Consider the following 15030-nt stretch of genomic DNA (forward strand, 5'->3'; position numbering starts at 1 on the left):
TACATTCTCATTACAAACAGCTTAGGTGTCACAGAAAGGTCTGAAACCACGTTGTGGGTTGGTGGGCATGAGTTTTGGGGACTTGCATGTGCTGCAGGTTTTACTGTTTTCCTAGAGTGATGTTTTGTATTTGCATTGCTCAACGGGTACAGTGTAATCTAAACCATTCACCCATCTCTGGGAACAGAATTCCCTGACTTCCTTAGCCTCAGCTACCTTTTAAATATGGCTCTAAAATCATCCTGGCTTCCTTAGCCTCAGCTACCTTTTAAATATGGCTCTAAAATCATCCTAGTGACTTTATACCAGGGTGAATTTCAAGCTGGATGCCTGAGGTGGAGTCTTTATTTGTCCTTCAAAGCTTCAGCATTTAAGTGATGGACCAATTTAAGTGGATGGACCAATAGTGGGAACAAGCAAGCCCTGATTTCACAGCAGACCAGGAAGAAAAATCAAGCAAGAGTATTACAGCATCATAGTCTGGTTCTGATTTCATCTTGGCTGTTCTTTGGAGAGAGAGAGCAGAACAGCAGAGTTTGCTGTAAAGCAGGTTCATTTTCACAGCTTTTTTGTATGCAGTGCAGGGAATTTAGTGATCCAAATGAAGATGGAACATATCCTTAGCCTCTCCCCAAGCCCATGCATTATGTGTGAAAACACACACACCCACATGTAGTTTTTAATTATAATTGAAATAGTGAGAGGAGACTTTGCTGCTTGACTTCATCTTCTACTCCCTGAGATGGTTCAGACCTTTTTAGAAAGAAATGAGTAGTTACTAGTGACAGGTGAGTTGGAATACTTTATTTCCCACTCCGTGGGCATCTAAAATCTTTGTAGTGGATAGCTCTGGAAAAACTCCCTCTCATCTTTTACTCCTAAGCATGTGCCCAAAGCCCAGAATCTTTCCTGGAAAACAGAGATTTCCTGCTTTCTAAGTAATCCTGGAAGTGTCACATTATGATGTCAAACACAAAAAGAAAACCACAGTAAAGAACTTGTTGCTAGCAAAACGTCTGTATTAAAATACAAAGAAAACTTTCCTGTTGGGAACAGTAATTTATAGACTCTCTTTTTTTGTTGGTATTAAGAGCATTGCAAGTTCCATTTTCCAAACAGGGCACAATGTTCTTGAGGAATAAATTCCTCCACTGTCCTACTGAATCTCAGGCTGAAACCCAGAGAGGTCAAAGACAATAGTACCAGGCATCCTTGCAATATTCCAGCATCATGACACGGGCTTCCTGCAGTGTGTCCCATCAGATGGGGTTTATATTTGGACACTGCTGGGTGATGGCAAGTTCATGGGGCTTCCTATTGTGTTTGAGAAGGCGATGATTGCGTTGGAGCCCTTGGAGTTCTTATTCACACCCAGGATGTCCACACTGGTTTGCTCTGGCTCGGTTTTCCTGAAGATGTTTTTCATGGTTGACTGAAAGTTATTGGTGACAAAGCAGTAGACAATGGGGTCCATGCAGCTGTTGAGGCTGCTCAGAGTCACTGTCACGTGGTAGACGAGGAGGCTGACGTGATGAGGCATGTCTGGGTTGATGGAGATTGCTACCTGCCTCACGTGAAAAGGGGTGAAGCAGATCATGAAGATGATGAGGACAGTGATAAGGAGTTGCACAGCCCTCATCCTCCTCTCCCGACTCTGGTGCATGAGGCTGGGCTTGGAGAGAGCACACATGATCCTGGTGGTGAAGAAGATGATGATGATGAGGGGGAAGAAGTACTCGCAGACCATCAGGACCAGAATCTTGGAGAGGCAGCATGCAGCAAACTGTATTGCCATGGTCAGGATGGAGAAAGTCACCACGCTGGCAAAGACCCAAATGAAGATGCAGATCCCCTTGGCACAGGTGGGGTTCCTCCACCTACGTGAGGCCTCCACCTGGACGATCGCCAGGTAGCGGTCGACGCAGATGCACGTGAGGAAGAGGATGCTGCAGTACATGTTGACAAAGTAACCAAAGATATGAACCAGGGAACAATTCAAGCAGTCCCCTGCACTATAGAACATGATGATCCGGACAGGCAAGGAAAAACCCACCAAGAGATCAGTAACGATCAAGTTGATGGTGTAAATGACAGAGGTGGTTTTAGTCTTGGTCCGGAAGCAGAAGACGTACAGCGCCAAGCTGTTCAGCACAACGCCCACCAGGAAGATGATGGCATTGACTACCATCAGGGCAATCCACAGGCTGTAAAATTCTGTGTACAGTTCGGTGTCGGGGTGGATGAACTTGGAGAACAAGTAGATGCTGGAGTTGGGTGGCTGGGTGGAGTTGGTAGAGTCAAGGGCTGGCAGTTGGGTGGAGGAGGTCGGCATGGTTGCTGATTTCCCAGCAATCTGGAAGAAAAGAAACAGGTATCTTGGTGGTTATGTCAGCACTCTTTAGGGCTCAAAATATTGCCACCTAAGAACAATTTAACCAACACATTTGTACACCTTCAGTAGTTATACCTCTGGCTGTGCTCTCTGTGTTATCTGTCAATATGGGATTACCAATAATCACTATGAAAATTCTTGGGTTTATAATTAGTCTTCCAGTGGTTTAGAGAAGACACACAATCCCCACTTCAAGCTTCTCTTCCTCTACCCAGTACAAACTTGGTTGCCCAGGGACATTGTGGAAGCCCCATCCCTGGAAGTGTTGAAAGGCAGGTTGGATGGGGCTTGGAGCAGCCTGGTCTAGTGGCAGGTGTCCCTGCCCATGCAGGGGGTGGAACTAAATGATTTTAAGGTCCCTTCCAACCCAAACCATCCTGTGATTCTGTGATAAGGCCTGAGGAAAAACAGGGAAGTGAACTATGGCAAAAGGAGCAAAAGAGAAGGGAAAGTTGGGAGGGGGCTACACATGGTCATGTTTGAGCCACCAAATGACCCAGAGAAATAGGGTTGCTGAGCCCAAGCAGGGTGCATTGATGCTCATGGAGGACACAGGCCATTTTGCAGTAATAGGGTCAGGACAACAAAGGGCTTCTACCAAGTCTTGTTTCCATGGTGCTTATTGGAGTCCTTCCTCCATTGGAGAAGGTTCTTCCTAACTGGAGTCTCTTCCTGCCCTGCCATAGGAGCAGGTAGTTCTCGCAGCCAGGAGACATTTTCCCAACCTATTGGCACAACCATGGTCCCAGCATCTGACTCCTAAAATATCACATCCCTTCCCTTGGCCAGGTGATTCCACTAGAGAGCTACATGAAGCAGCATTTTCAGGATCTGTAAGACTTTCCTAAAATCTAAGGCTGGCTGAATTTTCCAGGAAAGCACAAGCAGGTTGTGTGGCACCTTGTAGAGATCTGCACTGAGGGCATCAGCAGCTGGGATATTTCAAACCAAGGGCATCAGCTGCTACTTCTGCCATGGTCTGACAGTTTAGTTTGCAAATCATTCCTGACTTACACACTATTTAAAACTGATTTGTATATTAAAAAGATTAAAAAAAAAAAGAAAGAGCCCAATATATACAGAGACTTGGCTGGCTTCAATAAAAATAAATGGTTGAAAAATGTCTGGAATATTTCAAAGTGGCTGAGCAGGACTTTGAGGTTAAAAAACCCAGCTTGAATCAGCAGAGAATGATGCTGAAAGCCTTGAGTTATGAGGATTTGAAATCCCTGCTACCAAAGAGCCAAGTGCGGAAGGACCAGGAGACAAGGAGCTGTGAAGACATCTTCCAGGGCTCCCAGGAACTGCCAGGGTGCCTGGGCTGCTGGCTCAGTGAGGAAGGCTTGAATTGCTACAAGAGTCTGGAGATCCAGATATCCCCCAGGCATGACCCATCTTCTGGCAGCTGGATTTCTGCCTGCACTAATCCTTTTTGCTGCTTTTGGGTAGGAGGAGTATGGACCAGAGGTTGCCTGTGAGACGCTTCAAGGTGTTGGTACAAAGTGCAGGAGGAAGCAACCTAGGTCAGGAGGCTTCCAGTGAAAAATGGATCCTCAGGAGAGTTCCTGATGGCCAAAAGCAAAAGTCTTGCAGGGACAGTCCTAACAGGGTTCAGAGGGCATCATAGGAGCTCTGAGCCTGCCCGACAAATGCCAAATCCTTTCCCTACTCAGACACAAAAAGCTCCTGAGCAGTGTGGTGGACACCTCACCACTGTGCCTTGTCTTCTGTGAATGTGCACTGCTTGCTGGTTCTTCTTCAGCCAAAGATCCACCATAACACCCATGTCCTATTCAGTAGAACAGTTCCCAGCCTGTACTGGTGAATAGAACCATACACTAGGGCCTGGCAGGCTTCTGTGGGGGACTGAGTGACCAAAGTGGGGTTGCTTTCCTGCTTCTTCTCACTTTGGAGAGGGCTGGGAATTAAGAATGCTTGGTAAATGGTCAACACTGAAGATCAAGAGTCCTCAAGAGATGCTACAGCCTAGTTGTGGTTATTCTGCATGGTTCCTTCAAGTCAGGTGTGTGCAAAACAGGACGTTTGTTGGGCAAAAGAAGAGATTAGGACTAAGAATTTAGAAGACCAGGTGTGAAGTTCCTTCTGGAAATTCTTGGAGCTTATTGCCTCTTCTTGCCTCTCATCTAGTCTGTGGCAGTGGTGTGAAAGAAAAAGTTGGTTTAACATCCTTGAACCTGGAAGGATATTTATATTCAAATGACAATTTGTTCTGTTTAAGTAGCCCAAGCAGTTGAATTGTCCAGTCAAATGGCTGGTGCGCAACCCTTAAAACCCTCCTTAGATCAAACCCAGTGCCAGATCATGCTGTAGGACTGAAATCCCAAAGGATTACACCTCTAATGTCCCAAGGAACTGCTGGGTCAAAGAGGAGAAATCCTTTCTCCTCTCCACTTCTACGCTTAGGCCATCTCCAGCAGCAACCAGACACTGGAACATCTTTTGTTTTGGGAATGACCAGATTACCTCACCCTGCTCTGAACTCTGGTGGCAGCCAAAGTAGAGCACATGTTCACATTATTTTGTCTGGGTCTGACTGAGCCTGCAGACTCCTGAGGGAGAGCCTTGTCTCCTTGCATCTCACGCCAAGCACACTGTCAGAGAACAACAGGAAAAACTGGGCCCAAGACTGGCTGAAGGTGGTGGAGTTGCAAAATCTGGCACCTGAGAGAGATGCATGGGGAGGAGGAAGAATGCTGGCCCATTCTCTAATGACTTTCTGATATTTTCACCATCTGATCTTCTCTGTTTGTTTGTTTCGCTTTTTAATTACAAAAGTAAACTGAAATGAGCAGATGCCTGGATCTGCTCCCAGATTTCTCTTTGCAGATGCTGTCAAGAGCAGCACTGTGGAAGCCACTGCACCAGGAAATTGTAGAATGATTTGGGTTGGAAAGGACACTAAAGATCTTATAGTTCCACTCCCCCTGCATGGGCAGGGACACCTCCCACCAGCCCAGGCTGCTCCAAGCCCCATCCAACCTGCCCTTCAACACTTCCAGGGATGGGGTTTTCATAACTTCTCTGGGCAACCTGTGCCAGTGTCTCACCACCCTCACAGTGAAGAATTTCCTCCTAACATCTAACCTGAATCTCCCCTTTTCCCATTTTAATCCATTCCCCCTTGTCCTCTCACTACAAGCCCTTGTCAAAAGCCCCTCCCCATCTTTTCTGGAGCCCCTTCAGATGCTGCAAGACCATTATGAGGTCTCCCTGGAGCCTTCTCTTCTCCAGGCTGAACACCCCCAACTCTCTCAGCCTGTCTCCAGAGCAGAGCTGCTCCAGCCCTCTGATTATCATTGTGGCCTTCTCTGGGCCTGCTCCAGGAGCTCCATGTCCTAAAGAAGGATGTTGTTGCTCTTCAAGTGCATCATGAGCTTGTACATCTGTGTGCACACAGATAGTTGAGCAAGTGGAGAAGACAAAATCACCCATCCCATCATGTACCACGCCCTAGAGTGCATTGAGTTGCACACGCATTTGTCTTATTGCAATTCCAGGGCTGTTTGCTCTGATTTTTCATCTTGTTAGCAGCTTGCCTCTGCTGGGAGATTTCTCTTCAAGCTCAAGTCCTTTATCACGATCACCTGATATTCATCTTACATTTTTCCTTTCCTGCTTCAGTGAAATCAGTAACTCAAAATGCTTTCAGATGTTCCTCATCCTCACAGTGCTCCTGAGGTATGAAGGGCACTTTCCAGCCTAACAAGAAAAGGTCCCCTTATCAATACTGTCCCTACACAGAAATTAAAATCATCAGTGTGTACAGTGGGATGGCTCACATAGTCACCTCTTCCATGAGCCCCATGTGCAGTGAAATAAACAGTACACAGCTAAAAAAATCAGTAGCATTTTGTTTGCCATATTGAATATACAAGAGAGGAGCTGAATTACATCATCTCTTTTTCCCCCCCTCGCTGCCCTGCCTGAACTCAAAATCCAAGCAACTATGGGAAAGAAGTCCCAATAAATTCAATTAATTCTGAAGATTTCCTCCCTGACAGGCTGTGGAAAAGCTGCCTCTTGGGAAAAGTCTTCCTCTAGTCAAATTGCTACTGATGGATGTTTGGGTGAATGGCCTTTTCCTTTCTTGATGGGGCTGCCCTCGTCTCATAGCTCACAAGCAGAAGGGACAAGAGCTGGACTGGCAAAACAACAGCATTCCTTGGGGTGCTTTTAACTAGATGGAGCTGGACCAAACCCCTGGTTAACAGCTACTAAGTGTTTTTCCACTGTGGGTCTCCAAGCACTTAAGAAAGGTACATTGCCCCATTTTACAGCAGGCTGGACAAGGCACGGAATGGCAGCGCGACCTCATGGCTGAAGAAAAGCAAAAATTCCCCAAGTTTTCCAATTCTGTTCCTCCCCCTGAGCCTCCATCAAAAAATTACCCCGGCCAGGTCTGTCTCTGCCATCAGAAGTACTCCTGTAGGTGTTAAAGTGAGTCAGTTCAGCTACCCATCACCATGGGGTGTTGGTGTGTAGCAGCCAGTGGGCTCATGACTAAATGCTCGAGAGACTTTGCAGCCTCTGCAAACCTTTATTTTGCTATTTTTCATACTATTTGTTGCCTGCAGCCCTGGCATGAGGTCATGCAGTGCTACAAGAACCACAGTCACCTTTACTTATTGAGTAAATGGCCCTTGTACTAACCCCTTTCCTAATATCTTCAAAGAGTTTGAAGCTTGGCCTTCTTCATGCCTAATTTAGCTCTCAGCCCCCCAGATTTCCTTGCAATCCCTGTTTCTTGGAGCTGCCAGTCTGCAAAGCCCAAGATGGGTAAACAGGCACCCTTCTCAGCACTGTCTGACCACTCCAGTTGGCCTGTGCTGTTATTATATTACACTTCTCAGGCTGGATTTTGTCTCTGTGAGACCTTGGGCAGCATTTCCTTAAAAGTACAGCAGGCACCTGGGTAGGAGTGGGATAAGGGGAGGGATGGAGACTGGAAGTTGACCTGGTTTCCCTCTTCCCAGTAAAGGTCCCTGCTCAGCACTGGGAGAGGGGGACTTGCTCTGAAAGACTTTCTCATTGTTGCCTGACTCAACCAGTTCCATCGTCCTTGGGCCAAATAGGAAACAGATGGTCACTGTGCTGGAACCAGGTCCTGCAGCCTCTTCCCTTGCTCTCTTGCTGCTTGGCATCACACTTGTTCAGTGAGCATGGGCAGCTCAGTGCTACGTCTGCCCCAGGAGGATGTCCTTGTCCATCCTGTATTTCATTCCACCCAGCTTTTTGCTTGGTGTCAGCCTTAAGCCTCACGCTCCACTTGCTGAAGTTAATGGGGTTCACTTCCTTGACTCGGGGGACTTTTGGATCTGGCTCAGCCATTCAAGTAACAGGATAAAAAAGAAAAGGCAGGTCGTGCAGCTCAGCTTTGTCCTGACTGCTCTCCAAAAGGGTTATTTATTGGTGTGTGCAGATAGGATCTCTGTGTGCAGACCCAGGGACAGAGAGCAAGAGAGCCACGCACTGCCATCAGGAAGATGAAAAGGGCATTAACAAGCCTGAGAGGGTGTTATTTAGTATAAACAGATCCAGCTTTTCTCATTTCCCTGTCTTGAATCAGAACATCTGATATGGCAACCTGGCTCCTCTATCATCCCCTCTGTCCCCCTCACCCTGCCCTGCCTGCTCGTGTTACTCTGCCACCCAGGGTGGCAGCAGCATGTGTTTAGTTTTGCAGCCTTTCCATGTTTAAACTTCCCTGGGTGATTTATCATCCTATTTATAAATGAAGGGTTAAACTCACTCTCTTTCAGCTTAAATTGTATGATTCTCCTCCTGGCAAGCTCTCACTGAACTCTGGCTCAAACTGGCCAAATATGGTGTTTTTCTGCATGTCGAGGACCTTGCCCTATACGTGGTGGAGCTTGTTTTGTGTGCCTCATGCTCAGCCAGGGGAGGGTGGGTTTGCTGACAGTGGGAACTGAGGGAGAAAGGGAGAGAAAGGGAATTAATCCAGCTGCTGAAAGGGAAAAGCTGGTGCCCATCTAGCCCTTAGGTAGTGAGAAGGGAACTTATGTCTGGGGGAGAAAGATTTCACCCTGAAGCAGAAAGGGGCTATTCCCAGGGTGGGGAAATTCCCATTTTTGAGGGCATCAGGTCTAAGCTCTCACTTGATTCCTGGGCATTGATGTTTCCTAGAAGCCTCCAGATCTGAGGGTGGCTGGAGAGAGCATGTGAAACCCCAACTGCTGGGGAATTGCAGCTGGAAATAGCCAAACCAAGTCCAGAGTTGGATTATTCCTTCCCCTGGTATGCCACGGAAATAAAAGGTGATTTGGAGGCACAAAGCATGTAGTTCTGTGGGTGTCATATTAAATTACACCTGCTTTCTTACAGTTGCATGTCTTGCAGTGGCTCCCAGGGCTGGATGAATGCTTTGTCCTGGTTGAGATGCTTATTATAACTTTTTCCCATGTGGACACTTGGCTGCCTCAATGAGCACTCATGTTCCAGCTCTTCCCTTGGCTCTGACACTTGCTTTACTTTCTCCTCTCTTTGCTGCCTAATTTCCTGAAAATCGAGGTGATTTTTCCCTCCTGCCAAATTTTGGTTGAAATTACCCAACAGGTTGAAAAACATTAGAAAGGACGGAGGAAATCGGGGCTGATAAACACACAAAGGAGGCACTGGGGCTGATCCTTGTTTCCTCTAACGAAAAAAAACCTGCAAGGAGTTTTCCAGCACTCTGCACCACACATCCTTTCATCTAGGGCTAATTCCCTGCAAATTCACTATTGCTGTGGCATCCAAACACTGCAAACAGGGCTGAGTGGCTTCTTTGCAAAGAGAGAGCATTTCCTGCCTCTCATGGTTTTCCTGAAGTGAAATACTTTTAGATTTACACCAAATTCTATCTTCCTCAGGGTGGAACCAGCCTGACTGAGCAGAGATGGTAGCTGATTGCCTGGTGTCTGCACTGGTCAGCCATGCCATGCTTGCCCATGTGGAATGAAGAGCATGATGGCCAGCAACTCCTACTTCATCCAGTGGTTTGAATGGTCATGGACTGAACTACAGCCTTTGTCTGGAAGGAGAAAGGTGTGAACTTATCTTGCACAAGGGCAAGAAGGATTAATCTCCCAACTAACTTTTGCATCTCTAAAGTTGCCCATGAGGATCAGATTTCCCATCTGGCCAGAGGAAAAACTTGGATGTCCAGTTGCAGGCATAGCCAGGGGTTGTCCTTCAAGTCAGGGAAGCAATCACAAAGGAAGGATGTGTGGAGGCAAATGCAAAGTAGGTTGTTGGGCTGGTGTTGCTGATGTGCTGTTGAGCCATTTGTATTCTGCCTGACATGCCCAGCCAGCCTAAATATGGTCCATCATCTCCAAGGCCCTGCTGTGGATGAGTGATGGGTATTGCCCTGAGTGGTGACCATGCTGTGGTCAATGCTGTGGTTGGACCTTGTGCTCCTCAGAAAGGCTTAGGCTAAAATCAGGTCCTCTGAGAGAGAGAGACTCAGATGCCTAGTTCAGTTTGGAACATGGAATAGCCTGTGGGTGCCCAAGCAATTATTTAGTCCTGGGTCATCCTAGGCCATGAGGGATCACTGCCAGTTAGAAGAGGGAGAGCATATAACTCTCTGAACTGCATTCCTCTTCTTCATGGAGCAAAGTGACCCAGATGGGACTTGGCCCAGATGACCACTCTCTGCGTCTAGGCTTGAACCTACTGCTTCAAACCAGGTGACAGATCACCAGACCTGGACACCCCACAGACAATCTATTTATAACTTGGAAAGATCTGCACGGTTCTCCTCATGCCCTGTGCTCTGCATGCATGGAAAATATGGAATGGAGCTCCCAAAGGTACACAGAGCAGGAAATTCACATGCTGGCTGGTTTCTTATGAGCTTGTACCTCCTCTATGCCCAATTGCAGCAGGAATGCCTCAGCCTCTGAAAGAAGGAGCCCAGGTGTATAGATACAAGCAACCAAGTGGGATTGCACATACATTGCCTCTCCAGACCTGCAAATGAGCACTCAGCAGTGGTGGGCACCCAGAGGTCCTTCAGCATGTTTCTATTATGTCTTGCTAGTACTGGTCTGCCTAAAGTGCTAATAAAGGGTTTACTCCTTCACTTGCTTGTTTATACCACACTGAGTAGAAAAGTTCATAGAATCATATCATAGAATCATAGAATGGTTTGGGTTGGAAGGGACCTTAAAGGTCATCTTGTTCCAACCCTGGGACACCTGCCACCAGACCAGGTTGCTCCAAGCCCCATCCAGCCTGGCCTTGAACACTTCCAGGGGGGCATCCACAACTTCCCTGGGCAACCTGGGCCAGTGTCTCACCACCCTCACAGGAAAGAATTTCTTCCTAATGTCAAACCTGAATCTCCTCTCCTCCGGTTGGAAACTGTTCCCCCTTCCCCTATCACTCCATGCCCTTATAAAAAGTCCCTCTCCATTTTTCCTGTAGGCCCTTCAGGTACTGGAAGCCTGGTATGAGCTCTCCCCAGAGCTTTCTCTTCTCCAGGCTAAACATCCCAACTCTCTCAGCCTGTCTCCATACCAGAGCTGCTCCAGCCCTCTGAGCATCTTCATGTCCCTCCTCTGGACTCACTCCAACAGCTCCATGTTCTTCTTATGTTGGGGGCTCCAGAACTGGACACATTACTCCAGGTGGGGTCTCACAAGAGCAGAGCAGAGGAGCAGAATCCCTTTGCCCTGTTGGCCACACTTCTTTCAATGCAGCTCAGGACACAGTTATTTTCTGGACTGCAGGCACACAAGTTCCTCCAGAAACATTCAGGCCTCTACAACTCCTCATTGATACTGTTGTATTTTTCATGTCCCACTTTTCTGCATTACCAGATCTTGTCCTTGGAGTGACAGAAACATTAATTGACTTGGTGAATGCTCTATAAATCATGCTGGTAACATTTAAAAGGCCAGTATCTCATAGCCTGTCAGGGCTAGTACCAAGTGCCATCTGTCACAAGGAAGCATGAAGTGACATCTCTGCAGTAGATGCTGTGTATTTCTAGCTCTGATACATCAAGAGAAATCAGAGCATGACTTCCTGTGTGTGTCCCTCTCTGTCCCTTGTGGATCAGTGTAATGTGAGGGGAAAGCACATATTTTGGGGGGGCAAATTTTTTTCCAGGAGGGTTAAATATCTATCTATATCTATATCTATATCTATATATCTATATCCATATCTATATATATCTGTGTCTGTACCTGTATCTATATCTTCATCTATATCCATATCAATATCTATATATCTTTAACTTTATCTCTATCTATATCCATATCTATATCTATATATGTATCTACATCTATATCTATATCTGTGTCTGTATCTGTATCTATATCTTCATCTATATCCATATCAATATTTATCTTTATCTGTGTCTGTATCTATATATCTATATCCATATCTATATCCATATCTATTTTAAACCCACATCTGGAAAGAAACATGGTTTGGAGTATTATAGGTCCAGCCAGTAGAGCTGTATTTGTGCCTGTCTTCTTGGGAGGTTGTAACAGAGGAGTATGTTAGAGTTTGTTTGGGTTACAGTAATCCATCTGGCATTTCAAGGGTGCCAGGGACAAAGTGCTAGAAATGTCCGTTTGGAATAACAGCAGTTGTGGCTGTGTGCAAGGAGAAGCCTGCAGGGAAAGTGACCATAAAGGCACATACAGGAACTTTACAGATAAATGCAAAACAACATCATGGGGTATTAAAATTGAGCCTGTGCATCTCTGCTTGCTTTTGAAAAGGGAATTTCTAATTGCAAATCTAGCACTCTTGCTGCCTGCAGCTGCCTGGTTGTTCTGTCCCTGGTCCAAAAATGCCAAGAAGGACAGTGGGGGAAGAGCAGCAACAGAGGTTTGCTGTTGAGGAATAGGTGGGGTCCTGCCAGGCCCAGGGATGCAGGACAGAAGAGGGAACATTCACACCCTAGGAAGTGCAGGGAATGGAGGTGACACTAATACAGGAAGGGATGAAGGGGTGATGCAATGGGGAGAGGGGTCAGGTGTCCCATGAGCAGGAGACCAACCCACCATGGATGCAGCTTTGCAGCCCTGTGCCTGCTTCATGTTGTGCTACCCAGAGGAGCTGAGGCACAGAGCCATGGGCTTGGCCCAGGGAATGCAGTGAGATGGGAAACCTGATCAGGGAGCAGATGGGTTTTTTTGAGGCATCCCAGGATGGTTAACCAGATATTAACCCTTTGGGAGACTGGTTCCTGTTTTTCCCTTTGCTAGGTGCTGTGCTCTCAGTGCTTTCAGGGACTTGCAAGTTTTGGATTTTCCAGGTTTACCTGGAAGAACTTTGAGCTGTTAATGAGTGCTCTGAAAATCATTCCTGGAGGATCCTGGTTGAGGACCTTGCAGAAGATCTGTTTCTCTTTAGACTGTCCCAGCAAATGGATTCAGAGAAAGAAAACAGCATCTTTCCTAGAGCTTCTTTCCTGCTCCACTCCAAACAGAGGTAAAACATCCCCAGTCACAGCTGACCCCGTGTCAGGCAGTGCACTGTCTCCTCTCCTGGCTTCCAAAACCTGCCTGAATTCACTTCCCCAAAATTCCTGGGAATACACAGAGGCAAACAAGATAGCACCCCACTCCTCAGCAGAGCTGGCACAATACTGTTCAAGGGTGAAAAGCAAGTATATTCACACACTTTGCATCTCCTCAGGAAGCAATCAAATATCACAGCACCACCCCGAAATCCAAGAGCAGAGAAGCTCACAATGGAGAAGCCCCTCACAGCCTGGTTCTCCAGGTCAGGCACCTCCTGATGAACTTCCATACCTGCCACATGGGCAGAGCCAGGGGCTTCCTGAGCTGCTCATCCACACATTGAGCACATCTGCACCACCATCCCTGCTGCAGTAGCCATGCTTTCCACTCTGGACTTGGGGTCTTGTCTCCAGTGACTCCCTCCTGGCCCCCCCCATCACCTCCCCAGTCCCATGCCCCCCATTTCTCCCTCACCAATATCATTCACTGCAAACAGTCCCTGCAATGTATTCCTGCAAGATGGGCTGACTTACCTCTGGCCTGATCTCCTTTCTATGTTAGAAGAGTTGCTGATAAGAAAATTTCCTCATGGACCTGAATGGAATCACCCCAGGACAGAGACATCTGTTCCTACAAGCTGAACAACTGGAGTGAGTAGAGAATATGAAGAAATGCTTAATCTCTCTCTCACTCACTCTCTCTCTCCCCTCCCGCCCCCTCTTCTAAATATAGCCTGGCAACTAATGGGAAAAAATACACACTACTAAAAAAAAAAAAATGAATTTCCACTTGTCTTTAGTGTTCAGAATTTCTCCCCAAACATCTGGCTCCTTGCCCTAAATCTCTCTGAAATTTATGGAGTGCTGGAAACCTTATAGAGGGCTCCAGCCTTCCCCATGGTGCTAATGCCTGAACATCTCTAGTGCAGAAACTGTCGTTGCTCCCCCTCTTGTCCCCTCCTCAGGTCAATTTTCCTGTGTCTCTGTGGGAACAAGACCTCCTTGCTGAGGACTTGCCAGGTCCAGGCCACCACAATGCCACCAGGTGACACAAAAGGAAAATGCCTCTATTTTCTTCCTGGTATGAACTGGAATTCGACAGAAGCATCCTTAGAAATTGTAGGAAGGTGCTGGGAAAAATGCCACAAAGTCTGTGACATGCTCTGAACCAAACTAGCTGTCCAGACCCTGAGAAGAAACCACTGGGACACAAAGGGTGACCCTACACACTTTAGTGACACTCTGGCTGCAGTCATTTGGCAGAGGGGTTAATAAGACCTGGCCAAGGACTGGGCTGAATTGGTGGAGTGTGGATGAGTCGAAGGTGGAAACAGAGAGTTTGAGGTTCCACGGAGGAGCCCAACATCAGGTTCCTTCATCCTTACACAGCCCTTCCCTACTGATGGTGGAGTCATTGTGGGTATCAGGTCTATCTTAGAGAGGGGACTTGAGTGTCCCTTAACCCAGGCTGAATGAGAAGTGCTTGAGATTGGGCAAAGCATAATGACATTGTTGAGATGGGTTCAAAACACATGGCCAGATCAGCTTTCAAGCTGTCTCAGCTAACCAATGCTGGAAGGACCCAAATCTCCCAAATCCTCCCATGAAAATTCCTACTCTAAATTTGATACCAAAAAACCAATCCTTTGTGGGGCTTGCACAGATATTCCTTCCAGGAGGGTTTACAGCTTTAGAGGTCCCTTCTGACAAAAACAACAAAAAAAGAAGAAGGCAGGGGAAAAAAAAAAGTGAGAACCTGCATCAAATGTAGTTGTTTAGAAAGACAGGGAGGATGGGTGCTGGATTTTAGTACCAGCTCTGGGCTGCTCTTTTCCCTCACCCTCTAGATAAAGCCAACACTGGTGCCAATGCAATAAACATGCAGAATATGGCCCGTCACAACACGACAGGATCAACTGAGAGGCTTTGAATTCCAGGTCAAGGGGTCAAATCCATAAATAGAGAAGAGGTAAACTCCACACATGCACGTCTCGCTGGAGCACAAACAGTAGCTATGGTTATTAAAGAAGGTTGACCTCATTTTCTGGAATTAGTTTTTCACCCTTGGATCTTTCCCAGGAAGGCTGAGCTGATCTTTCTTGTCTGGTTATTTTATTGATTTTCTATTTTG

The 15030-nt window shown here is 46.8% G+C and overlaps 1 protein-coding gene across 1 annotated transcript; it reads right to left on the bottom strand.

Annotated features, from left to right (window-relative positions):
- Positions 1-1270: 1270 nt before the first annotated feature.
- GPR20 (G protein-coupled receptor 20) lies at positions 1271-2347 on the bottom strand. The gene has a single exon (XM_051612480.1). The coding sequence runs from the start codon at positions 2330-2332 to the stop codon at positions 1271-1273; it is 1062 nt and encodes a 353-aa protein (XP_051468440.1). The 5' UTR covers positions 2333-2347.
- Between the last annotated feature and the right edge of the window lie 12683 nt (positions 2348-15030).

This window comes from Apus apus, chromosome 2, assembly GCF_020740795.1.
Source record: "Apus apus isolate bApuApu2 chromosome 2, bApuApu2.pri.cur, whole genome shotgun sequence".
Taxonomy (NCBI): Eukaryota; Metazoa; Chordata; class Aves; order Apodiformes; family Apodidae; genus Apus; species Apus apus.